General features: G+C 35.7%; 8 protein-coding genes across 24 annotated transcripts in view; 4 read left to right on the top strand and 4 right to left on the bottom strand.

Moving 5' to 3' along the window:
* Positions 1-421, bottom strand: part of LOC145729877 (protein Wnt-4-like) — a 54,916-nt gene extending 54,495 nt beyond the window's left edge. The window contains exon 1 of one of the 3 annotated variants that reach the window (XM_081980812.1): positions 277-421. Coding sequence is in view for 1 of the 3 variants with exons in the window: in XM_081980813.1 (XP_081836939.1) it covers positions 277-290 (14 nt within the window). In the remaining 2 variants the exon portion in view is untranslated. The remainder of the gene's footprint in view (positions 1-276) is intronic. The other 2 variants (XM_081980813.1, XM_081980811.1) reach the window with 2 other exon arrangements.
* A 1,052-nt stretch (positions 422-1,473) lies between these two features.
* On the bottom strand, positions 1,474-4,726 carry LOC145729713 (CLIP domain-containing serine protease B4-like). Of its 4 annotated transcripts, none has more exons than XM_081980583.1 (9): positions 4,584-4,726; positions 4,313-4,528; positions 3,565-4,258; positions 3,127-3,298; positions 2,796-3,064; positions 2,653-2,737; positions 2,412-2,599; positions 2,049-2,144; positions 1,474-1,992 (listed from the first exon to the last, which is right to left on the bottom strand). In XM_081980583.1, the coding sequence occupies exons 3-9, from the start codon at positions 3,671-3,673 to the stop codon at positions 1,676-1,678; spliced, it is 1,236 nt and encodes a 411-aa protein (XP_081836709.1). In that variant the 5' UTR covers positions 3,674-4,258; positions 4,313-4,528; positions 4,584-4,726; the 3' UTR covers positions 1,474-1,675. The 4 variants fall into 4 exon arrangements, with proteins under 4 accessions (XP_081836709.1, XP_081836710.1, XP_081836712.1 ...); XM_081980584.1 differs by having other exon boundaries at positions 3,565-4,228; XM_081980586.1 differs by lacking the exons at positions 4,313-4,528; positions 4,584-4,726 and having other exon boundaries at positions 3,516-3,569.
* A 41-nt stretch (positions 4,727-4,767) lies between these two features.
* On the top strand, positions 4,768-8,564 carry LOC145729715 (CLIP domain-containing serine protease HP8-like). 3 transcript variants are annotated; one of them, XM_081980590.1, is made up of 8 exons: positions 4,768-4,909; positions 6,625-6,803; positions 7,317-7,497; positions 7,552-7,648; positions 7,705-7,898; positions 7,955-8,053; positions 8,108-8,319; positions 8,376-8,564. In XM_081980590.1, exons 2-8 carry the CDS (start codon positions 6,705-6,707, stop codon positions 8,484-8,486), a joined length of 993 nt encoding a protein of 330 aa, XP_081836716.1. In that variant the 5' UTR covers positions 4,768-4,909; positions 6,625-6,704; the 3' UTR covers positions 8,487-8,564. The 3 variants fall into 3 exon arrangements, with proteins under 3 accessions (XP_081836716.1, XP_081836715.1, XP_081836717.1); XM_081980589.1 differs by lacking the exon at positions 4,768-4,909 and adding an exon at positions 5,965-6,135; XM_081980591.1 differs by lacking the exon at positions 4,768-4,909 and adding an exon at positions 6,193-6,521.
* A 158-nt stretch (positions 8,565-8,722) lies between these two features.
* LOC145729708 (protein FAM161B) lies at positions 8,723-11,489 on the top strand. 5 transcript variants are annotated; one of them, XM_081980574.1, is made up of 11 exons: positions 8,723-9,170; positions 9,220-9,380; positions 9,439-9,687; positions 9,742-9,888; positions 9,940-10,176; positions 10,227-10,413; positions 10,463-10,561; positions 10,612-10,745; positions 10,794-10,934; positions 10,990-11,104; positions 11,157-11,489. In XM_081980574.1, exons 1-11 carry the CDS (start codon positions 8,835-8,837, stop codon positions 11,409-11,411), a joined length of 2,061 nt encoding a protein of 686 aa, XP_081836700.1. In that variant the 5' UTR covers positions 8,723-8,834; the 3' UTR covers positions 11,412-11,489. The 5 variants fall into 5 exon arrangements, with proteins under 5 accessions (XP_081836700.1, XP_081836699.1, XP_081836697.1 ...); XM_081980573.1 differs by having other exon boundaries at positions 9,937-10,176; XM_081980571.1 differs by having other exon boundaries at positions 10,612-10,934.
* Positions 11,490-11,551: 62 nt separating this feature from the next.
* LOC145729709 (nucleolar protein 9) lies at positions 11,552-13,692 on the bottom strand. Its single transcript, XM_081980575.1, has 5 exons — positions 13,386-13,692; positions 12,480-13,330; positions 12,297-12,425; positions 11,905-12,237; positions 11,552-11,849 (listed from the first exon to the last, which is right to left on the bottom strand). Exons 1-5 carry the CDS (start codon positions 13,570-13,572, stop codon positions 11,589-11,591), a joined length of 1,761 nt encoding a protein of 586 aa, XP_081836701.1. The 5' UTR covers positions 13,573-13,692; the 3' UTR covers positions 11,552-11,588.
* A 181-nt stretch (positions 13,693-13,873) lies between these two features.
* Positions 13,874-18,656, top strand: LOC145729711 (UBX domain-containing protein 4-like). 2 transcript variants are annotated; one of them, XM_081980577.1, is made up of 8 exons: positions 13,874-14,073; positions 14,128-14,262; positions 14,668-14,832; positions 16,487-16,719; positions 16,778-17,014; positions 17,069-17,250; positions 17,303-17,566; positions 18,436-18,656. In XM_081980577.1, the coding sequence occupies exons 1-8, from the start codon at positions 13,992-13,994 to the stop codon at positions 18,584-18,586; spliced, it is 1,449 nt and encodes a 482-aa protein (XP_081836703.1). In that variant the 5' UTR covers positions 13,874-13,991; the 3' UTR covers positions 18,587-18,656. The 2 variants fall into 2 exon arrangements, with proteins under 2 accessions (XP_081836703.1, XP_081836702.1); XM_081980576.1 differs by lacking the exon at positions 18,436-18,656 and adding an exon at positions 17,827-18,312.
* Positions 18,657-19,062: 406 nt separating this feature from the next.
* Positions 19,063-20,918, top strand: LOC145729714 (uncharacterized). 2 transcript variants are annotated; one of them, XM_081980587.1, is made up of 8 exons: positions 19,063-19,207; positions 19,256-19,437; positions 19,491-19,636; positions 19,719-19,912; positions 19,963-20,077; positions 20,127-20,302; positions 20,355-20,574; positions 20,624-20,918. In XM_081980587.1, the coding sequence occupies exons 2-8, from the start codon at positions 19,265-19,267 to the stop codon at positions 20,812-20,814; spliced, it is 1,215 nt and encodes a 404-aa protein (XP_081836713.1). In that variant the 5' UTR covers positions 19,063-19,207; positions 19,256-19,264; the 3' UTR covers positions 20,815-20,918. The 2 variants fall into 2 exon arrangements, with proteins under 2 accessions (XP_081836713.1, XP_081836714.1); XM_081980588.1 differs by lacking the exon at positions 19,063-19,207 and having other exon boundaries at positions 19,214-19,437.
* A 276-nt stretch (positions 20,919-21,194) lies between these two features.
* The window catches only part of nvy (CBFA2/RUNX1 partner transcriptional co-repressor nervy), a 36,794-nt gene continuing 36,578 nt past the window's right edge, over positions 21,195-21,410 (bottom strand). For all 4 annotated transcript variants that reach the window (XM_081980578.1, XM_081980579.1, XM_081980581.1 and 1 more), the window contains one exon: positions 21,195-21,383. In XM_081980578.1, the coding sequence (XP_081836704.1) occupies positions 21,273-21,383 (111 nt within the window). In that variant the 3' untranslated portion in view covers positions 21,195-21,272. The remainder of the gene's footprint in view (positions 21,384-21,410) is intronic.

The raw sequence follows: 21,410 nt of genomic DNA, 5'->3' as shown, positions 1-21,410 counted from the left end.
CAAGGAAACTACAATTTCTATTAGTTTATTATACCAAAACAAAACATTCCAGTCCATTTTGTTTCACTAAAAAAGAATGTCACAAAAAACAATGACAGTCTTCATGTCAACTGTCAAATTACAGTCATATATTAGTAAAATTATCTCGCTTTTCTTGCTTTAAAGGCAATTGAATTTATAAATGTATTTAATTATTGTTGTTGTTTTGCAATACCTAGTTTTTACAACTGCACTTACCTTAGCCTCAAAATGTAATGTAAAAACGAATTTACCTACCTTAATCTATGCATCCAACAGGTAATAGAAGAATGACCGTTAAAATACAGTTGATATCACAAAAAACACGAACCAATTTCGTTTAAATTAGTACCAAAGGAAACAACAATACACACTACTAGTTGACAGTTGAGTAACCAGAACCACAACTAATAAACCTGTACGAGAAGTAGTCACGTGAAACAATATTGGTTTGGCCATAGAGTGGTCAGGTGACCGTCTGTTAGTTTCAAAACAAAACTAATAATTTTAATCTAGTTAACTATGCTTGCAGATTGCCTATATTAACTTGTCAACTAGCTAAAGTCCATCAACGATAAGATTGAAGTGACGTTTTGGTTCGGTTTTTTTTTTAAATTATGGATTATGGTAATTAACTTGCTAGTTATTTGTACCATATCTAAACCGATAATTTATGTTAAACTGAAAAAAGAAAAGACGGAAAAGTTCCGCCCGAGAGGGCTCTTTCGGCACTTTTGAGAGCCATCTCTCTGATTATTTGGATACGCAGAAAGGCTTTGTGCTTTTTATTTGACTTACTTAATCTGGTGTGCGGTGTTTATACAAGTCGGGGCCGCATCGAGGCGCTTAAACTTCTATGTTTCATGTCTCTTTCTGTTTGAGTTATGACCGTGTTTGATCTCCGATCGGGAAAGTTTTCGTTGGGCCATTAGTATAAATTTCACCTAAAAGGTAAACCTCTAATCTTGCTAAGATTTAGAATGTATGTAGGAGATTTTCTGTTTGACGCATGTTTTTATTTCATTTACCTGAAAATGTCACAGATAAGGAATATTACTATAGTTGATATAATAATGAGAGGAATAAGTCCAGCTATTGGTCATTACCGTTAAAATGTCAATGTCACGTGAGCATTCAACCAATAAAAGCCAACAATTTTCAGTTGGAAACCAGTTTGAAATTGCCTCAACGAACAGACCTCATGTCTTTAAAATGCCAAAATTATGTATACAGTAGACCTCTTTAAATGGTTACGAAACAATATCAACTCTCAGAAGTCCACTAAATTTGGGATACCTTGTATATTAAACCGCTTTCTAGCCTATTCCTACACCAAGCCTCTACAAATGTTTTAGTTTTTATTAAAATGGTATAGATGTCGCCCTGTAAGACTTATACATTAAGTACCAGGGGTATGGGAAAAGTTGCTTCAAGGTAAAGGGTCAAGAGAAATAATTTTACTGAATGTGACAGAATTCTGCTATTATCAGCTATTTACTTCCTGTACAATTCTATCAACTATTCTTCTTTTTGGTCAGTTGGGACTAGAGTCTAACTAATTTTGAAACAAACAAAAATACTTAATTAAACATTCACAATGTTCTCAAGTCATAATAAATTCAACGCACTATACACACAAGCAAAAAAGTACTAAAACTTAGGAAGCTTCTAAATTATCCAATATCCACGTGATGTAATTTTTCACTCTCGTGTAAATTCCTGGTTGTCCTTCCGCCCCGCACTTTTTAGGACCAAAGGACACGATACCGTACTGTATATAACGGGGATTACCGTCAATCAAGCCGGCGTACATCAAAGGGCCCCCGCTGTCGCCCGAACAAGAGTCCTGTCCTTTGTAGCCGCCTGCGCAAATCTGATTTTCCGAAATGGGTACGTAACGGTCGTAGATGGTTTTGCAGGCGGCATTTGGCAACACTGGCAGGGTTGCTTTCAATGGCATGGTACTCATACGTTCTAAGTTTACAACAAAACAGTTTGAAACACTAGAGAAAGCGCTTTGTGACACTTACCATATTCGGTGATACCCCAGCCTGCGACCACTGCAAATTTTCCTGTCAAATCGTCGTTCACTTCACTAACTGGCAGGCAAATTGGCTGAATGTTAGCTAAAAAGTTAATTAACTTAGTATTTTTGTTACTAAATCATTAACATACCAAAAAATTCAAACAAAATTACTGAAACGTCACAAAAGCAATGTTGTCAGGTTTATAAAGCCTCCAAATGTCATTACTGTATCTGTAATGTTAGACTTAGTATTTAGAGGCATCTGACAATTTTTGAGACGTCTCTATGCTTTGGCAAGTTTTCCAATTATTTCTGCAGTGACGTCCTCTAAATTTTGTTTGATTTTTTTGCTATAACTCAGACTTACTATACGTAAAATTGGCATTACCAGCCAATCGGAGCAAGGCAATGTCATGTGCGTGAGTCTTAGCGTCGTACAATGGATGTATAATTGTATTGCTAATATAAAAGTCCTGGACTGGAGGAGGGCAGTACGATCCATCGCAGTCTACGTCAGTACTATTAAGATCGTACTCGCCAAGTCTGACTCCTAATCTAAAATGAATTACAATTATTTAGAGTTTAAGAGTGGATTCAAAATGTCTTACAATGTAGAATTTAGGATGCAGTGAGCGGCGGTAAGAACGTAATTGGAATGGATTATGGTGCCTCCACAACGAAACTCAATACCATCTGGAAGAACAAAATCAAATTAACATACTGAAATTAATAACTTTATTAGAATATTTACCTGCAGATTGATAAGCAATTAGAGCCATCCAAGGAAATTCTTCCAAGGCTGTTTTTTTCCCAAAGGTAATTCGATCGCTGAGAATGTGAGGCCCAATGGGACCGCACCTATCCAAAGGTAGCAAACCGAAATTGGGATGGTTAGCCAACTGATCCATTTTTCGATGGTTTTCCAAAAAATCGGGCTGGTATGCCGCAGGTTCAAAATTTCGAGGTCGATTATTTGGTTTGGGAGTGGTTACCAAAGTTGTCAACGGTGGGCCAGAGTTCCTAGATTTTAAATATTTATAAAAAAACGTCAATTTGACAATAATAAACGAGTCATTTCTTACATAAAACAACAAACTTTAGGGTGGTCTTCTTCCATTCCACATTGGTGGTCCACGATGATTTTGATGATACTTCTAGGTCGGGGAATGGGCGTTTTGTCCAAAAGGTCCGTAAAAAATCGGCATTTTTTTATGTTGATGCAAGTGTCTCCTAGCGGTGGCGCACATACTCGAGCTATGTTGGTACAGAAAACAGTATTTTTCTAAATATTGTTTGAACATTGTAATTATGGGTTTCTCTCGTTACTGACCTTTTTTGACTAAAACTTATCTGTCACATTTATAATAAGTAAATTACAGCAGTGTGTGTGATTGGTCAAACAGCTTGCTGCTTTTTCTTGACCAATCACAAACTACCCACTATGTGGAGATTTGTAAACTTTGCAAATTACCATTAGTACCAATGATTATAACCTTAAAAAATATATGCTGTTTACTTACAGTTAATAAAACTGGGTGCAAGTGAATAATGATGCGCACCAGAAACGTCACATACAGACAAGAACAAAAACCACAAACAAACACAGAAACTCGTTATTGTTAGACACATATTTGCCGAAAAACACACAGTCGATTCAGTTTGAAGGCACTGAGAAGAATATTCTAGGTAAAGCAGTCTGGTGTACCGGCGTCTAAACTGCAACCCAATAATTTTTATTGCAAGGTGGTCGTATATTTAAGGGTAGGAAATGACCTAAAAACTCTAATTGCCCTATTGTTGCGCACAGTTTTTATAACTTCCCACACCTTAAGAGAGTGTCTAAATTCACATTTTAATAAGACTAGGTATATAATTACTGTTCAAAGGTCTGAATTTCTCCTACGTCACGTTTATTAAATAAATTGATGGAACTGTATTGACTGATTATTATAATATTACATCTATAGTACTATTTCTACTTAGGATCAATATTTTTTGCATTGTCTGTTATTCTTTTAGCAAAGAAATCGTCCATAAATGATTGATTGAGTGCCTCCATTTTCCTCCTTAATTCGTCCTCCTTTTTGCTTTTAACATGTTCTCCAGCATTAGTTTCTTTATTGTCCGTTGGGAGCGCAAAATTCCAATTATAGTTATTTTTTGAAACTGTTTTTGGTGTAGTTTCTACAGCACTTACAGGATTCAAATAAGTTTCTACAATAAAGCAAATTAAAGTTTCTTTTTAAGACAACTTAAACTAAAACATACGATGATGATTGTGAGGGACTCCCGAAGGAGTCAAGCAACAGACCATGGGTAAACCAGCGTCAAAACCGCATTCTTGATGCCGTAAAAACACTAAAGAGTTGGTATTGAGGGGTCTTTTGAGGCTGTCAAACAGCACCATGTACGGTTGACACTGTGTAATTCTGACGCAAGTGTCCTTGATTCGGCATACTCTTTGTGAGTACGGTGAAACGAAAGCTGTAAAAACAGAATGTTTGAGGAGTTTGTTAGTAATTTAGCACTTTGAGCTTACCATAAGATTCACTAAACACATTCAACACTATAAAAACCGCCACAAAATTCACTGTTGCCATTTTTTAGGCTTGTAACAATCACTCAAACTTGAATTTGTTTATTTATGTTTCTGGCTCTTTACTCGCTAGACTATGATTTGAAACTGAACACTTTGAAACTGTGGTGGTAGCAGAGAATTGGTGGTAGTAATAGGGTTTTATTAGTCGGGAATTCCAGTTTTAAATATGGCCCTAATCCAAAAAACGTGTCTTTTCTACATTTACCTGAGTTCCAATAGGCTATTACAGTGACAGTTTATCGGACATCTTGGCATCCAGTAGAAAGGTATTTAAGATAGTTTTTAATGTGTAATATGGAAATTCCAGTTGTCCTAACATAACAACATTTATGTAAGATATTTTCTAATACTAAACTGTTAAAATAAAAAATATAACAGTTTGAAAATTCCATTTTTTAGTACAGGGTGTTTATTTATTTATTTATTATTGAAATATGTAAAATGGAACGTGGCACTTATACGTGAAATTTGAGACAACTTGCGTTTTGACAAAAACATAAAAAATACTTTACATAGTGGTTTTCAGCCACCAAGTGTCAAGAAACTTCAAATTTACATTACATAGAATGTGATTCATTTAAAATAAAGCTTGCTCTGATTGGATGAAAATTTTTTTATTCCCTAGATTTGCATGTATTTTTGGTCTTAATCAATCTTGGGATACGACTGCATTTGACTCAAGTACAAGAAAAATCTGAAAAATAACATTAGTTAAAATCGTCTTTGGTTTCGCTAATTGTATGTTGTCAGCCACCAAGTGTCAAGAAACTTGTAATGTACATTACATAGAATGTGATTCATTTTAAAATAAAGCTCGCTCTAATTGGATGAAAAATCTTTCACTTTCCTACATTTACATGTATTTTTGGTTTGAGTCGATCGTGGGATACGACTGCATTGACTCAAGTACAGGAAAAATCTGAAAAATAACATTAGGCACCTTTCATCCACCAAGTGTCCAGAAACTTCTAAAAAATATTTAATTTGTGATTGTGACACATTTAAAATCAACCTTTGATTGCACTTTCCTAGACGTGCATGTATTTTTCTTTGTAGTCATACACTGGAACATCCCAGAATGGGTCATGGGTGTTTCGCCAATAATAGGTTAAATAACTTTATATACTATTATTACTCAGATTTTTTTCCCTGAATTACTATACGCACGTCTTTTTCTTTGTGCGCTGTCTAAAAATAGTTTAATCTCAAAATTTCAATTTCCTTGGTACAATTATGAGATTATAACAACGGAAATGTAAATAATACAAGTAGACCGATAACGAGCAGATACAAAAAAACCAAACTGGTAAAGAGTAGCCGGTCAGTCAAGACTGAATCCGCTTTCGTTTGTTTTCATCCGCAATTTCATCGGTACCACCGTCAGTACCACACTACTACCAGTTCGTTGGCTGTGAAACGATGCGGTCTTTAAAATCGTCTTTGGTTTCGCTAATTGTTTGGTTTGGTTTTTTGGACTTTTCTGTGTTTGCACGTAAGTACCATCCGGGTTGTCAAAGCAGTACCATCTTTATTTTCACGCAATGTATGTTTGTTTAACCTTTGTACCTTATTTTTAATTATGCGTCTTTGTTTTCTTGTTTACTGGTGCAAGTAGAAGTAATCTGGATAAAGTACTATTTTTGGGAGAAAAGTTGTTTTCCATTTTATATCAATATCTGAAAAACTTACTTTGATGCAACAAAAAAGAAAATGATATTCTAAACTTGTGTATTAGCCTGATGTGTCCAATATTATCTTAATGGCTAGTCACCTTGAGACAACCTGTATTTTGGTATTATTTGTTTACTTTCACGTATAAGAATATACTCTGAAGCTAACTCTACAGGTGCAACATTTGCCTAAATTTCAACACAGTAGGTAAAGCAGTTTGTGATTGGTCTAAAAAAGCAGCTTTCAGCTTTTTCTTGACCAACAAACTACAGTTTTCAACCAATCAAAACTGTATAATTATTTTTGTTAGAGTGGGCTATAGAGGACAGCGGTTGTCGAACCCCTGACAAGGGGGTAGGAGATTGCGTTCCAATATCGGCCTGTCAACCAATGAAAGATGTCCTAACCAGGCTTCAAAGGCCGGTACCAGACGCGGTACTGAAAAAAATCCAAGCTTACGCTTGCGGAGCCTCTAGCAACGGCGTTAAGGTCAGTACGGTCATAAAGTCCTAAAAAATGCTAAAATGTTTCTTCTGGTGGACATTTTTGTGAGTCATTTGGTTTTAAGAGTTGTTATAGAAGAACAGATTTTACGTAACGTTTATATTGTGGGGAAATTTACGTACCCACGCATATATCAACGCGAACAATGATATTTTCATCGAAATCACGTACCACACCGATGGCCGTAAAGTTTTTTCAGTTATCATTGATATGCGGTATTGTCCACTTTTGCTCATTAATCAACCCACCTAATTAGCGCAAAACTGGAGACCATTATAGTCCCTAAACAAAACAGCATTTATGGAAAATGCAGTTCTGGGGCTTTGTGTAGGTCATTTTAATACGATAACTAAGATCAGGGGTCATCATAAAGCAATCGAACTCAAACAGTATAAGCGGAATTATCTTAGTTTTACTATGGGAAAACCCATTTACACACATTTCTGAAGAATGTTAATATTAGACCATATAATTGATTAATCAATAACCTTTTTATAGGTTTGTTGCCCGTCAGGTCCTATATCCTTAGATGACCCAATTCCAGACGTTTCTTCTCACCGAAACCTATACTTACTACCAAATAAATGCGGATATATGGACATTGATAACAAAATTATCAACGGGGAAAATGCGGGTTTGAATGAATTTCCTTGGATGGCCTTGTTACAATACAAAACCAGTAAGTACGGTCAGTCTCAGCCTAGTCCTCAACATAACATAATATGACTTACAGGAAACGGACTAACTTTTGCTTGCGGTGGTACCATAATCAACAAGAATTACATTCTAACAGCTGCACATTGCATTAAAGGACTAAAAACCAAGCAACTGTAAGTTTGTGGCATCTCTATGAAGACTATCTTAATGTAAACTCAATGGTTGATAGATTCTCAGTACGAGTGGGAGACCACAGCATTAAAAATGAAACCGATTGCGAAACCATTAAGCGTGTGCAAAGATGCAACCCTCCAGTTCAAGACTTGTTTGTCGAAGAGATAATCCCACATCCCGAATACAATCCGGTCATCTACAAAAATGACATCGGTCTTATACGAGTGTCGACCATGAATTTCGATGTTGGTAAGTCGCAAACCACTGACACTTTAAGAATAGACCTAACAAAAGACACGTTTTAGAAAACGTACAGCCTGTTTGTCTACCAGTTGGACCCGAACGTGCCAAAACCTACTCATCGGTTTTGGTTACCGGATGGGGAATAACAAACTCTAGTACCGGTAAGGTAGAAACTCCAAAAAGTTACGAACCAAGTAACCAAGCAATTTTTTTAGGTGAATCTGCTGATATACTCCAAAAAGTCGGCTTACCCATTATGGATAAAAATGCTTGCGTAAAAGCGTACAGCTCCCTTAAAGTCACTCTGTCTAAACATCAAATATGCGCAGGAGGAATGGACAACAAAGATTCCTGCGGAGGTGACAGTGGAGGACCCATGATGGTACCCACGCTTCGATCAGACGGGGAAGCTGTCTACATTCAATACGTATATGTTACTTCTTGAACCCTAAGACGCACAAAAGTAATCAAAATAATTTACAGGGGGTGGTGTCTTTTGGACCGCATTTTTGCGGCACCTCCGGATTTCCCCCAGGTGTTTACACATTGGTAACCTATTTTATGGATTGGATCTTGGATACTATAAGGCCATAAATGACAAAAGCTTCACTATCCAGAGTAATTAAGACTGCTAAATGTTTTTGTGACTATAATAAATTATTTTTATTTTAAGTTTTTATTTACACTAACAGACTTGTTATCAAGTTATAATCGCAAAAGTATTAAATCAGACAATACATACTGATGGAAATGCAGGTGCTAAATAATCCAAACCACCGATCAATACTTTTCTAATCCAGGTCCGTATCCGTTTGTGTTGCATATTTCCTTACCGTTCCTCTACCTTTAAAAGCATTGAAAATTCCTGCCCTGTCCACTTAATAATTCCTAAGCAACCTAAACAAACCAAGATAGATCGACCTAGCAAACAAGTAGCAGAAAATGTACGACCACAATTCAGCGGTGTACAACCATAACTGTCTTAAAGTACCGATAAACCCTAAAAATGACCGCCCCAAAACCCAGTTTGAGCAGAAATTTCTTGTTGATCTGCACAACGAAGTCACCAAAAACTTGAACGAAAAAATGAAGACTAACCTGGGTGACTCCAACAGGAGCGATGTGAAGGCTTTTATTGATTTCTTCGACAGCATACCAGAGTACGACGATATCAATCATCTCTCCAATCAGGAGTTTTATAATAAGTTGGAAAATTTAAAGGAGAAACAACGGGAATTTTGTGATTATTGGAACAGGCAGTTGCAATTTGAAACTAAAGTAAGTTGTAGTGATTGTTAACTATTGATGGTGTGACAGAGCTTTACAGGATACTGGTTGGATTGAACAATATAAAAATTTGCACAGTGGGCCTAGAACAAAGTCAGCAGGTAGGCAAAAAAAGAAACCTTCTGAGAGCACGAAAAGTCTGGATGAAGACAATTTTTGTTTTTCTGACAAGGAGCTAATGTTTAAACCACCTTCCAGAAGGTCATCAGTTTCACTAATTAACACTGTAGCATTAACATTTAGTTACAAAACTTTATAGGTCAGTTCGTATAGAAGAATCACCCACAACCTCGGAAGGCATTTCTTTTCGTCCAAAATCCAGAGCAAATAACCCATTATCCGAAACTTTTAACCAGGACTTGACTATAGACGAATTAAATCTAGGATCAGCAGGTCACACTCCACTACCATTAGAAACGAAAAGTGCACCTAACAGCCCAACTAGACTACGCAAAGACATGGAATATGATGGGATTACAGTGCCGAAACCATTCCAAATGACTGTCAGGTTAGTTTCCACCACATACAATCCCCAATTGAATGGTAAAAAGCAGTATTGCAGAGATGAGGAAAACAAAATCGTGGAGGAGCTGTTTTTAAAGATGAGTAAACCTAAAGAGGAGAAACCTCAACAATTTAAGGCACATGATGTGCCCATCGAGTCACAGATTCCACTTTTTGAGAAAATTATGGATGATCAACACAAAAGGTCTGCTGAAAACTAGTTTGAAAGCAATTCACAAACGTTTTCATCTAGCAGAAGTCGGCAAGTGAAAGAAAAACGCAAAGCAACCCTACAAGCCCAAATGAAACCGTTCTCGTTCACCAAACGAGACGAGGAAATCCAGGAACTAACCAGAAAGTTCTCCAAGTCTCTACCCTGTGTTTACAACAACGAGGAACCAATAAAAATTATAAAATTTAAAGCTAAACCAGTACCAAAAAATCTGTTCAGCAACTACATCTACAAAAAAATGCATGAGGATGAGTTTTACAGGTAGTACTCTACAGTTTCTGTACGATTCTCTAGAACTTTCCTTATTTAAGAGCACTACAAAAGAAAGTACGTGCCGAAGAAATGCTTAAGCACGCTTCCCTTCCACCTTCCATGGCCTATAGGGAAAAAACCAAGCCAAAAATTGACGTGTGTCCAAGATCCTACAGAGACGTGTCCTTCTCAGATGAAACTGCTACAAAACCATCCAGAAAAACTAAGAAAGTTCCAAATTTTAAGGTAATCAAAAATTTTAGATGCTTTGATGCAGTAACGAGTTGAAATATAGGCCTACCACGACAAGTATGAGCGGGAATTGGAGGAACTGAAGAACGAGTTTATTTCGACTAGTCCCAGACCGTTCAAATTGAAATCTTCCAAAAAAAAGGTTCGTTTTGTTCGGTAACTCCTTTACAAATATAATATTTTCATCATTAGGGACGCAAAAATTGCTACAGAATCTCGTCAGCGACTAGTAAATGCAGCTCAGACACTCGAACTCCTTCTTCCCTAGACTTGTCATCAATAAACAGATCTAATTTAGCGGCAGTGTTGCGGATACAATCAGCCAGGTATTCACGTCTTAACAATATCTCAAATCATTATTTAAACATTTGCAGAAGTCGCTTGGAAATGGAAATGACAAGGAAACTAGAGGAGGCCAAGCTGAAAGAGGAAGCACGATGGAGAGAAAAAGTGATGAGGAAAAAACCAGTTTGGCAAGCTCTAGCCTACAGTCACGAAGAGGATTTGGCCATGAGGTGCGTTCCCAGTTAGTATTGTGATTAAAAACATTCAGTTGCCAACATTTTAAAGGTTGCAACTACGAAGAGATGAAGAAAAATTGCGGAATGAAGAGCACAAGCTTAGAATGGAACTCATGCTAGGACGAGTCAATCAACAACCTACGTTATTTGAACGCCAATCTCAAGTAATTTTTAGTATGCCCAGTCACTTTATTCCTATACATGCTTCAATTCCAGGTGAAATTTCCTAAAACTAGAGAAGAACTAGTGGAAGAATTGCATAGGGAGTACAAAGCTTTTGCAGATGCAAAATCGACTGGACATCGTGATGGTATTGCCGATATGAAATCTTTAATTGAAATGAAAGATGGAGGAGTACCGGAAGACAGTAACAGGAGTTCTGAAGAAACTGAATCATCTAGCAGAAGAAATAGTAAAGAATCTGAAGAAAAGGATCAGTGTCAGTGTCTACTTGAAGAGTCATTATCGTGAATCAAACTTTCATATTAAAGTGTTGTTTGCATATTGAAAATTGCACAATAAATTCAATCATCACTAGATTTCACAGAATTTCTAGAACAAGAGTAAATATTTTGATTTGACAGTTATTATCAACAAATCAAAAATCAGGGTGACAAAAAAATGTAAAATATTCTTTATTTAAATGCCTTACTTTAAGACATCCGCCAACACATCCTCAGGTTTTGTATTCTTTACAATACTTCCCTTCCAGTTTTCTTTATTCCTCTTAAACAACACCAAATTGACTTTTGCTGCAATAATTCGGCCACAGTCCGTGTTTGACCAGGACCCATCTTTATGAGCCAATTCCTCCATTATGTGCAGTTTGGCCTTCAAATTAGCCGCGTTCCACAATGCCTCAAACGATCTAGAACCATATTTTGAAGAGGCAAGGTCCTGGTAAGTTCCCTGAAAATGCCGCTACATTAACCCCTAGAGTTGGTAGGGTAAAGTCACATTTTACCGTCATTTTCCTCACTAACTTCTCCCGACTTTTCTCTCCAACAAACAAGCTTTTTACAAATGAATCAACAATGTGACTGCCCATTGAGTTGCTGAACAGATTCTTTAATGTATTTGTATCCATTGATAACATACTATTTACAATTTTAATGGGTTTGTTAAAGTCCAGCATTGTTTGTAGCATCAAAGTGCCTTGTAGGCTCAGTTTCTCTTTTGACAAATTATCACTTGACTTTGAAGTTTCTGTATTGTAGGGAGTAAGTCTGGACATGCACACAATGAAATACTGTTGCCTCTCTTCTGGTTCAAGACAGTTTAAGCACTTCATTATACTCTAAAATTGTAAATTTTAGCACTGACAAACATTTTTAACACTAAAAGCAATTAACTTACCTGAATGAATGGTCCTTGTTTGGAAGACAGCCTCTTGCATGCCTCAGCCAAAGCTAAAACAACTGCAGGATGTCCTTTTTCAATAATTTCATCGAAATGATCCACAACTTCATCAAACATTTGTTCAAACTGCAAATACACACAAATTCATACCTTGTTCAAACATTTTAAACATAAACTCACCAGTTCTTTGTTATTGCAGTACATCAAAACTTTTTGCACAGCAAAAGTAGTACTTTTCATACAAGCCAACTGCAACACTCTGCCAATGAACAACTTTTCCACATAAAGAATAAACATCTTTTTTCCAGCCACTTGCAAAGCAGTTTCCAAAAGCATGATAAGACTAACAGACATAAAGCCTTGGGGCAAGATTTTGCTATCCTGTGAGTTGTCAGACTTTGATAAACTCTCATTTAAAATCTTTTCCAGGTACTTTTTTAACAGTTTGTGATCAGTGGGTTTTAAAGCTTTTAGTAAAACTTGAAATAAGCCTGAGGTTAGTTCAGAACAGCACATTTCATTAAACTGAGGCCACAGTATTAAGCGCTGTGCAAATTCCTTTACTATTTCTGTGTATTCTTCTGGGAGGTTTTCTGGTTTTTCTGCTTTAGTTTCAGCATTGGGTTTTGAAGGTTTTGACTGATTTTCCAGTGGAATTTGTAGTAAATTGCTCAAGCAAACTCTAATTACTCTATTACCTATATTATCCCAAACATAGTCTTCCAAGTTGTTTAATAAGAATTTACTGATTTTTACTACAAATTTCTGATAAAATACTTGTCTCTCAGCAGCAATGTTTAAGTCAAGGGACTTTTTGCTGGACACTGACACCAGACTTTGTAACACAAAGCTGGCAAACCGGTCATTAATTAAGGGTCTCAATTCATCACTAAATTTCTGCATAAATCTCTCCAAAACACTGTCACTGGCGTAAGGTAGTAAAGTTTCAATCACTCTACATCCAACCTGATTGCAAGCACAATCAAGTTCTTGGTTTTCAGTGTGCTCAAAAACATTCTCAACAAAAATATCTGAAAAACTGCAACACTTAAATTTAGGGCTTAAAGTAGGTGAAAAGGGGCAAACCTCGTGACTCATCGTCGTCAAACCCCAGTTTGAACGTTTCCAGGCTACGAAGGAAGAACTGGAAAGTGTCTTCATCAATTTTGGAACCTCGACCATAGTGGCCCTTTTTCGCATACTTTCGAGCATTACCCAAGAACGTCTTCTTACGTTTACGGTTTTTTCGTTTAACTTGTTCTTCTGCAGACATGATAGTTACTTACTTTTCAATTGAATTCAAATTCTTTTTTAGTTAGAGCAAAGTTGCATGCTTTAGGAGTTAATGTTTTTGTATTTATTTTTTTAGGTTATGTTTTATTTCTCTCTCTCTCACACTAATGCACGACTGATCGGGTGTTCTTTTTTGTAAACTGAAAGTTAATCAACGAGTGACAACGGTCAGATATTCTCTTTCTTTCTTTGCTGAGGGTGAGTGAGACACCAACATGCATAGAGTAGGCCGATCTGTTACATCATTTGTCATTGTATAGTTAGGTTAATGTCTACTGTCAATCAAATACCACTTTGACATGTCATAAAAATACAAAAAAATTAACATCAAGATTAATTAATTACTAGTGAAATTACGTGGTTTTTAAGAAAAGAAAGGAAACTAAAAGATATTCCAAGATGCGTTGGTTCAATGGAGACATTGCCGAAGCAATTAGAGTCTCAAAGTCCAAGGGTGCAGTTTTTGTAGTCTACATTGAAGGTATTCCCAATACTTTTTTATCTTGAAAGATTGCAAAGTAATCCTTTATTATAGGCAAAGATGAAAAGTCACAACAAATCAGTAAATTAATGGAAACTGACGAAGTGGGCTCAAAATTAGGTAGTGAACAATTTGTTGCTATCCGAGTGGAGGCTGGGTCACTGTCACATCAACAGTTTAGTGAATTTTGTATCCTTTTTTTCAATATCAATAAAACTAATATTTTTCTGGTTATGATATAACTAAAAATAAAATACTTGTATTATTAAGGTAAGTAGTGTAGAGAGGATAATGCAACATTTCTGGTTAAATATACTATTAGTCATGTTCTCCCTCATGTTTAATTCATCATACTGAAAGTGTTATAAGACTATATTCATGTGACAGTCAAGGACAGTTTTGATGACTGAACAGAATTAAATTGACAATAGGGTGCCAATTAAGGTAAATCAAAGGATACATGATGTCTTTGATAAGCAAGTAAAGCCTATGTTAGTAAGGAGGTTTTTGAGTGTTGTAGACTACAAATAATACCATCCTGTGTATTTTTTACCATATTTTAAATCTAACTTTTTCCTTAATAAAATAAATTAGACAAAGAAACTCCTGTGCCTTCAATATACTTTATTGGCAAACTTGGTCTCCCTGTTAAAATTATAACAGAAGCAACTGATGCCAGTAGTCTAAATAAAGATTTGGACAATGTTTTAACTGATGCAGGAGTCAATGGTACACCAACTCCAAGTGGAAATTCAGTTGGTATGTGAGTTTTATAAACAGAAATATTATAATTAGAGTCCGGATTAAAAAGCACTAAATTCGTGAAAAAGAGCGCTTAAAAAGCAATATTATTTTCTTCAAAAAAACATAAAAATCTGTAAAAAAGGACAAAACTCTTTCAGAGATGCAAATTTTTTTTAAAATACTTCTAGAAATTTTTTGAAGATTTCAAATTGCTTTAGAAGCAAACGGAAGATTTTAGACTGTTTTGAAAACTTTCAAAAGTTGTTTGAACTACTTGGGAGCATTTGGAAGGTTTTTGTACTGTTGAAACAGCATATTGTGGGTTCTGGAATGCTTTAGAGGCATTTGGAATCTCTTACACGGTTCACAAAATTTTTTGGAAGCTGTAAAAGCGTTTGGAATCTTTTAGACTGTTCTAAATGATTTTGAAAACTTCTTGACTGTTTTGAAACGCTTCCTACTGCTTTAGAAGCATTTTGGAGTTTCTGTAGTGTTTTAAAATCATTTTAGACTACTTTAGGAGCATTGAAGGTTCTGGACTGCTTTTAAAACATGTGAATTTGAACTTTTGGACTGCCTTGAAATTTTTTGAGAGCTTTTAGACTAGTTGAAGATTATTTGGAAGCCTTTAGCGTGTTTTAAAAGCTTTTGGAAGCTTCTAGACTGTTTAGAAAGACTTCCTACTGCTTTAGAAGCATTTTGGAGTTTCTGTAGTGTTTTGAAATCTTTCTAGACTACTTTAGGAGCATTGACGGTTCTGGACTTCTTTTAAGACATGTGAATTTGAACTTTTGAAAGCTTTTAAACTGCTCTAGAAACATATGGTAGCTTTTAGACTGCCTTGAAATTTTTTGAGAGCTTCTAGACTAGTTAAAGATTATTTGGAAGGCTTTAGACATATTTTGCAGTTTCTGTAGTGTTTTAAAACCTTTTTAGACTATTTTAGAAGCATTTGAAAGGTATTTGGGCAGTTGAAAGAGCCTTGAAGGTTTTGGACTGCCTTTAAGACATTTGAAACCTTGTAGATGGTTTCAGAAACTTTTGGAAGCTGTTAAACTGCTTTAGAAGCATACGGAAGCTTTTGAGAGTTTCTAGATAAATTGAAAAGCATTTGGAAGCTTTTAGACTGTTCTAGGCTGCGTTTGCAATGCATTTTAGAGGTTTTATAGTGTTTTGGAATGTTTTTACATTTTTTTAGACAACTTCAGGAGTATTTGGAAATTTTTTGGTCAGTTATATAAAGGGGTTAGGTTAGGTTAGGTTAGGTTAAATTTGTAAATTGATACTTCATTTACAACATGTTTTTGTCGTTTCAAATATCTCAATATAGCAATTTTTGTCAAAGCACTTATTAGTTGAGTTTATTTTTAAAAAATTGAAAAGCTTGTTTTGTAAAAAACTAGTTAAACCATACAAAAATAGCAGTAAATAAGCACAAAAAACTAAAATAAGCACAAAACGAAGAAAAAAGCAAAAAAAGCATCAACAAAATCTGTCAAATGACGCGTTTTTGCATAAATCGTTCACATTAGATGTCAAAGGTTGGTTGCTTTTATTATTTACAAAAAGCAAAATTTCTAGAAATCCGGACTCTAATTAGTTTTTGCATTGGATTGAAGCATATTTTGTGGTCTACATTGTTTTTTTTTTCAACAATTTATTGCTGTAGCTGCTTCAGCCTCTGCCAATCTTATAAATGCTGAACAAGAAAAACCTAAACCATCAAATGTTGTTTGCGAAAATGGTGTTTGCACTATTCAAAAACCTTCAGAGCCTGTTAATCAGGCTTCAATTAGCACCCCTGAAGGCGAACAGAGTACCGTTAGTGCCGAGGAGAAAATTGAAAGAGCTAAAAAACTATTAGAGGCAAAAAGGTTGGAAAAAGAGCTTGAAGAAAAAGAAGTAAGTACTTTATTTTTTCAAAACAATAGTAGTTATCTTACGTATTTCATAATTGTAGAATGAAAAACAAAAGGAAATGGAAAGACGTAAAATGGGTCAGGAGGTGCAAAAAATGAAAAAATGGCAGGAGGACCAGGAATTGAAACAACTAGTAGAAGAGAGAGAAAAGGAAAAAAGACTGGAAAAGGAACACCGGGACAGGGTTTTGGCTCAAATTGCGCAGGATAAAGCTGAAAGGATTGCCAAGTTTCAGCCTGCAGCGTCATCTACCCCAACCAATAAGGATACACCTCAGGTTGGGACAAAAAATCCAATTAGCACCTAAAAGTTGAATCTTAAATTATTACAGCCCACACCATCAACTAGCAGACCAGATTCCAACACTGCAAGATTACAGTTTAAATTGCCTGATGGAACATCAAAAACTCAAGATTTTCCTAGCAGCGATAAATTGATTTCGGTGGTCAATTTCGTTAAAACTAATTTCAATTTAGCAACCAATAAATTCAGTTTGTCTACTACATTCCCCAGGTAGGTTTCGCGTTAAAAAAACCGATCCAGGATAATTTAATATGGATTTCAGGAAGCAATTTACAGAAAGTGACCACTCCCTAACCCTAACGGAACTTCAGCTAACGCCCAACGCAGTACTTTTAGTGTTGCCATTGAACCAGGGAGTGGTTTCAACCAATCAAGGTCCGGGCGGGTTTTCCGGATTTATATGGACGTTGTTGGCTCCTTTACTGGGGATTTTAAATTTCATAAAACTCTTTTTGGGATTTGGCAATACTGGACAGGCCAGTGGCGGTCAGCCATCCAGTAGTGGATATTCTTCAGTTGGTAACAGGTGAGTTTTAAATGCAATAAAAGAAAAATGTAGTGTTGTGTTTTACTGTAATACAAGGTGTACCAAAAGTGTATTTAATTTGAATGGAGGTTGTTCAGTAATTAAGGTAAGAAATGACAAAATACTGTTATTGGGAAGCTTGAAATGGTACATTTGTGAAAACATCCATTTATAAGCCACTTTTGTACACCATGTGTTCAGAGAGTTGTACCATTTTAAGCTTTTTTAATGTTTAATGTTGCTTTAACAATGGTTTTTAGGTCAAACGGGGTAGTTCACGTGCGCAGTAAATACGATTTGGAAAACCGTTTAAAATCGGCCGGATCGAAGCTGGTGGTGATTGACTTTTTCGCTACTTGGTGTGGCCCGTGCAAAATGATCGCCCCTGAATTAGAAAGAATGGCCAAAGATTTCCCCGGAGTGGTTTTCCTCAAAGTGGACGTGGACGAAAATGGAGACATTTCCAGAGAGTATAGCGTGTCAGCCATGCCCACGTTTGTATTCCTCAAAAATCGTAGAGAAATTTCCAGAATTCGAGGAGCTGATTCCTACTCTTTGAGGTCCACAATTCAACGATACAAGTGATTTTGTTCGCAAAACTTCTTAGTTCAGATGCTTTTTTAATAATTTTTATGGTGCATTGATTACTTTTTATTCATATTTGTATAATATACTACGAAATATTAGTTCTAGCCATTGTGATGTTAATAAATGTATTGAAAATAAAATGTAACTGCCTTCTTTTACTCGTAGACTTTTACTCTCCTCTACTGATACTACTTTTAACCCACGCGACGTGCCATTGCATTCAATAATCAAACACAATTACTCAATAATAAATAGGAGAACTAAATTTAATTTAATTTTAGTCGGTTGGAAGGAAATCCAACATCCCAACCATCTTCATCAAGCTCATCAACAACAGTCAGGAAGCAAGGAAATATTCGCAGATTAGCCGACATAAACAAGGATGACGATGAAAATAACACATGGAACGGCAATTCTACTCAACAAATGTAGTAACTAATTAAAATTATATAAAAAACAAACTGTTACTAGCAATTTATACACAAATAAACATTAATTAATACACGATTTGTAGTAATTCCGGATCAGATTAATGTCAGAAAAATCAACAAACAAATATTAGGCATCAATATGGATTTTATCAAAAACCCTGATTAGCAGGGAGCATTATTGCGGATGTATTTTTGATTTGCAGTGAAATCAGTTCGGGCAAAAGTGTTACAAGATGATTAAAGACGCTAATTTTTGCACTGCAAGTAACCGTAAGGTAATAAGTGGCATTTCTGTGTTTTTTTTTTAATATGACGGAATGCTTAATAATTTTCTAGTCAAAAAAAATTAAAGCCTGACAAAGCAGCTAATAAAAACCTATTAAAATAGGACAGACGTGTGTAATTTTTTTAAATTTATAAACATTTTAATGGTCACTTTTGTCAATCAAATCGTCCGTTTACCATAACGCATGATTTAATAATCACTGTGATTGTGAAAATGCATTTATAGTAAAACACGCAATTGGTATCATCTCAAACCTATTTAAATGCATCCCGAAGATTAAAACAGTTTATTATATCACAACTAACCGTTTGAGAGTGTTTTTGATTAATTAAAAAGGTAAAATGTTTTGATTTTTATAAGTTTCTAGTACAATTTGGTTTCCAGCGGAAAATCATGAAGGTTCCTGTGTGGTTTACTAAAGAACTCTTCGAGGAAGCTTTAAGGAACTTTTATAAGAATCCCAAAGTTCAGATCACCAAGTTATCCACCCAGGATGCCATTCCTGCGGGTGAAAACTACACCAGTGACTTGTTCAGAACTACCATTGATTATAAAACTGAACCAAAGTATGTTTTCTAACTTATTTTTCTTCACATTAATTCTTTTTGTATTTTATTAGTGGAAAAACCGAAGTGATTTCTGTAATTGTTAAATGTGCGAATGAAGAAGGGGGCGTTAAGGAAGGCTTGGAAAAGGAGCTGCATTTGTTTGAAAAAGAGGCTGAAATGTTTAGCAGAACTTTCCCAGCCATGTACGACATTTTAGGTAAGTGATGCTCTGTCTCACCGTAAACTAGTTTGATTTTTGCCATAAAACTTCTGCTAGGTTACTTAATATAATTTTTTAGGTGAATACTACACTTTATCATCGAAATGTCTGTACACATGTCTAAACCCCCACAAAATCATAATTCTGGAAGATCTAACCACGTTGGGGCTCAATGTGCTACCACGACACATTGGTTTTGATTTGGAACATTGCTTTCTTGTGGTAGAGAAACTGGCTCGAATGCATGCTGCCTCTGTTATTATGTATGAAAACGTATGTACAAAAAAACACTCATTCATAAAATAAAAAAAATACAAAATTAGGATCCATCATTGGTTAAACTATACAATGAAGGGCTGTACGGCAATAACCCTTTAACACGTGACTGGGTGGCAGCAGGCTATAAGGGTCTTATTGACGCCTGCTCCAGATGGCCAGGTTGCCCTTTTAATTTAAAAAGTACACATTTTTAAAGCCACTGTTGTAGGTTTTGAAAAATACGGGTACAAGCTGCACGCTCTAGGAGACGAAGCTCTTGAAAGAGGTTTCAGGGCTCAGAAACGCAAACTTGGAGGTTTCAATGTGCTGAATCACGGTGATTTATGGGTGAACAACATGATGTTCTCTTATGATCCCCAAGGGAAACTGGAAGACATGCGTTTCGTGGGTTATGTCGCGCACTTTGTGTTATATTGCTGATTGGGGTGATTTGCAGATTGATTTTCAAATGAACATTTTTTCAAGTCCTGCCATCGATCTTCACTATTTCATTGCGACGAGCACTAAAATCCAAGTGAAACTGGATCATATCGAGATCATACTGGATCACTATTATGCTCAGTTGATTGCCAATTTGGCAAGATTGCAGTACTCTTTGGAAAGAGTGCCTTCTAGGGAACAGTTCAAGAAAGACTACAACTACAGAGCGTTTTATGGTAATTTTTGGTACAACACTCCAAGATTATTATAAAAGGGTTTTTGTAGGTTTGATGGGAGCTGCTACAGTTTTAGCTTTTGTTAAAGCAGCTGAAGGACGAACGGACGCTTCTTTTGAGAATATCATAAAAGACGAAAGTAAAGAAGGTTTTCGTTATCACGCATATAATAACGAGAGATACAGGAAACACATGGAACATCTTTTACCTTATTACGATAGTTTCGGCATTTTGGATTAAATTAACAACACTGCAGTCAGAATGCTTAAACATTTATTTACAACAAAACAGTTTTTGTTACTTATTTTAATACCGTACACTTAAATATATTGCATTTAAAGAGATCACAAGTAATTATAATAAATTAATAAACCGCAGATTGAGACGGTTAAAAAGTTCATATCAACATTTTTAGAAGAAGTTTGTAAAGTGGCACTCGTTGAGCAAAACCTCAAAAAAGAGTAAAATAATATACAGAGTGTTTTAAACTACAAGCAAATGGTGCCATAAATGCAAACTTTTGACACATTTCGGTAGTAAAATGTTAAATTTCACCCTGTAAATCAAAAACATCAGAATGGTGCTTGGAAATAACAACAACTATATAGTACACGACATGATGATGATGATACATATTATATTGAGATATCAATTAATTATTATTAGTATTTCCTAAATTTTCTTCCTCTTCTTCCCTGTCACTTTTTAATTCGCACGTCTGTCGCTGGTGGAGTTGTTACCTGAACGGGGGGCGGCACCAAAGGAGCGGTAGTCGAACCGACCGTTTGGCGTTTATCCTTAGTGCAAATCTACAAAATTTTAAGTAAGAATTTAGT

The sequence above is a fragment of the Ips typographus genome, linkage group LG5, assembly GCF_016097725.1.
Source record: "Ips typographus isolate SLU linkage group LG5, UJ_Ityp_2.0, whole genome shotgun sequence".
NCBI lineage: Eukaryota > Metazoa > Arthropoda > Insecta > Coleoptera > Curculionidae > Ips > Ips typographus.
The sequence above is the reverse complement of the archived record's forward strand: the minus strand, read 5'-3'. Positions and strand labels throughout refer to the sequence as shown.

What these genes read in the sequence shown, in the direction of transcription:
- LOC145729713 (XM_081980583.1), bottom strand. Translation starts at nt 3,673, where the DNA reads ATGTGTCTAACAATAACGAGTTTCTGTGTTTGTTTGTGGTTTTTGTTC. An exon ending in TGCACCCAGTTTTATTAACT is followed by an intron (nt 3,299 to 3,564) that starts GTAAGTAAACAG and finishes GTACCAACATAG; the next exon opens with CTCGAGTATGTGCGCCACCG. An exon ending in CCTAAAGTTTGTTGTTTTAT is followed by an intron (nt 3,065 to 3,126) that starts GTAAGAAATGAC and finishes TTTAAAATCTAG; the next exon opens with GAACTCTGGCCCACCGTTGA.
- LOC145729715 (XM_081980589.1), top strand. Translation starts at nt 6,063, where the DNA reads ATGCGGTCTTTAAAATCGTCTTTGGTTTCGCTAATTGTTTGGTTTGGT. An exon ending in GGACTTTTCTGTGTTTGCAC is followed by an intron (nt 6,136 to 6,624) that starts GTAAGTACCATC and finishes TATTTTTGTTAG; the next exon opens with AGTGGGCTATAGAGGACAGC. An exon ending in GACCATGAATTTCGATGTTG is followed by an intron (nt 7,899 to 7,954) that starts GTAAGTCGCAAA and finishes GACACGTTTTAG; the next exon opens with AAAACGTACAGCCTGTTTGT.
- LOC145729708 (XM_081980570.1), top strand. Translation starts at nt 8,835, where the DNA reads ATGTACGACCACAATTCAGCGGTGTACAACCATAACTGTCTTAAAGTA. An exon ending in AGTTGCAATTTGAAACTAAA is followed by an intron (nt 9,171 to 9,219) that starts GTAAGTTGTAGT and finishes AGAGCTTTACAG; the next exon opens with GATACTGGTTGGATTGAACA. An exon ending in GAAGAGGATTTGGCCATGAG is followed by an intron (nt 10,935 to 10,989) that starts GTGCGTTCCCAG and finishes AACATTTTAAAG; the next exon opens with GTTGCAACTACGAAGAGATG.
- LOC145729709 (XM_081980575.1), bottom strand. Translation starts at nt 13,572, where the DNA reads ATGTCTGCAGAAGAACAAGTTAAACGAAAAAACCGTAAACGTAAGAAG. An exon ending in ACTGCAATAACAAAGAACTG is followed by an intron (nt 12,426 to 12,479) that starts GTGAGTTTATGT and finishes GTGTATTTGCAG; the next exon opens with TTTGAACAAATGTTTGATGA. An exon ending in AGTTAGTGAGGAAAATGACG is followed by an intron (nt 11,850 to 11,904) that starts GTAAAATGTGAC and finishes CGGCATTTTCAG; the next exon opens with GGAACTTACCAGGACCTTGC.
- LOC145729711 (XM_081980576.1), top strand. Translation starts at nt 13,992, where the DNA reads ATGCGTTGGTTCAATGGAGACATTGCCGAAGCAATTAGAGTCTCAAAG. An exon ending in TCAACAGTTTAGTGAATTTT is followed by an intron (nt 14,263 to 14,667) that starts GTATCCTTTTTT and finishes AAAATAAATTAG; the next exon opens with ACAAAGAAACTCCTGTGCCT. An exon ending in TTGTCTACTACATTCCCCAG is followed by an intron (nt 17,251 to 17,302) that starts GTAGGTTTCGCG and finishes TATGGATTTCAG; the next exon opens with GAAGCAATTTACAGAAAGTG.
- LOC145729714 (XM_081980587.1), top strand. Translation starts at nt 19,265, where the DNA reads ATGAAGGTTCCTGTGTGGTTTACTAAAGAACTCTTCGAGGAAGCTTTA. An exon ending in AGCCATGTACGACATTTTAG is followed by an intron (nt 19,637 to 19,718) that starts GTAAGTGATGCT and finishes ATAATTTTTTAG; the next exon opens with GTGAATACTACACTTTATCA. An exon ending in CTGTTATTATGTATGAAAAC is followed by an intron (nt 19,913 to 19,962) that starts GTATGTACAAAA and finishes ATACAAAATTAG; the next exon opens with GATCCATCATTGGTTAAACT.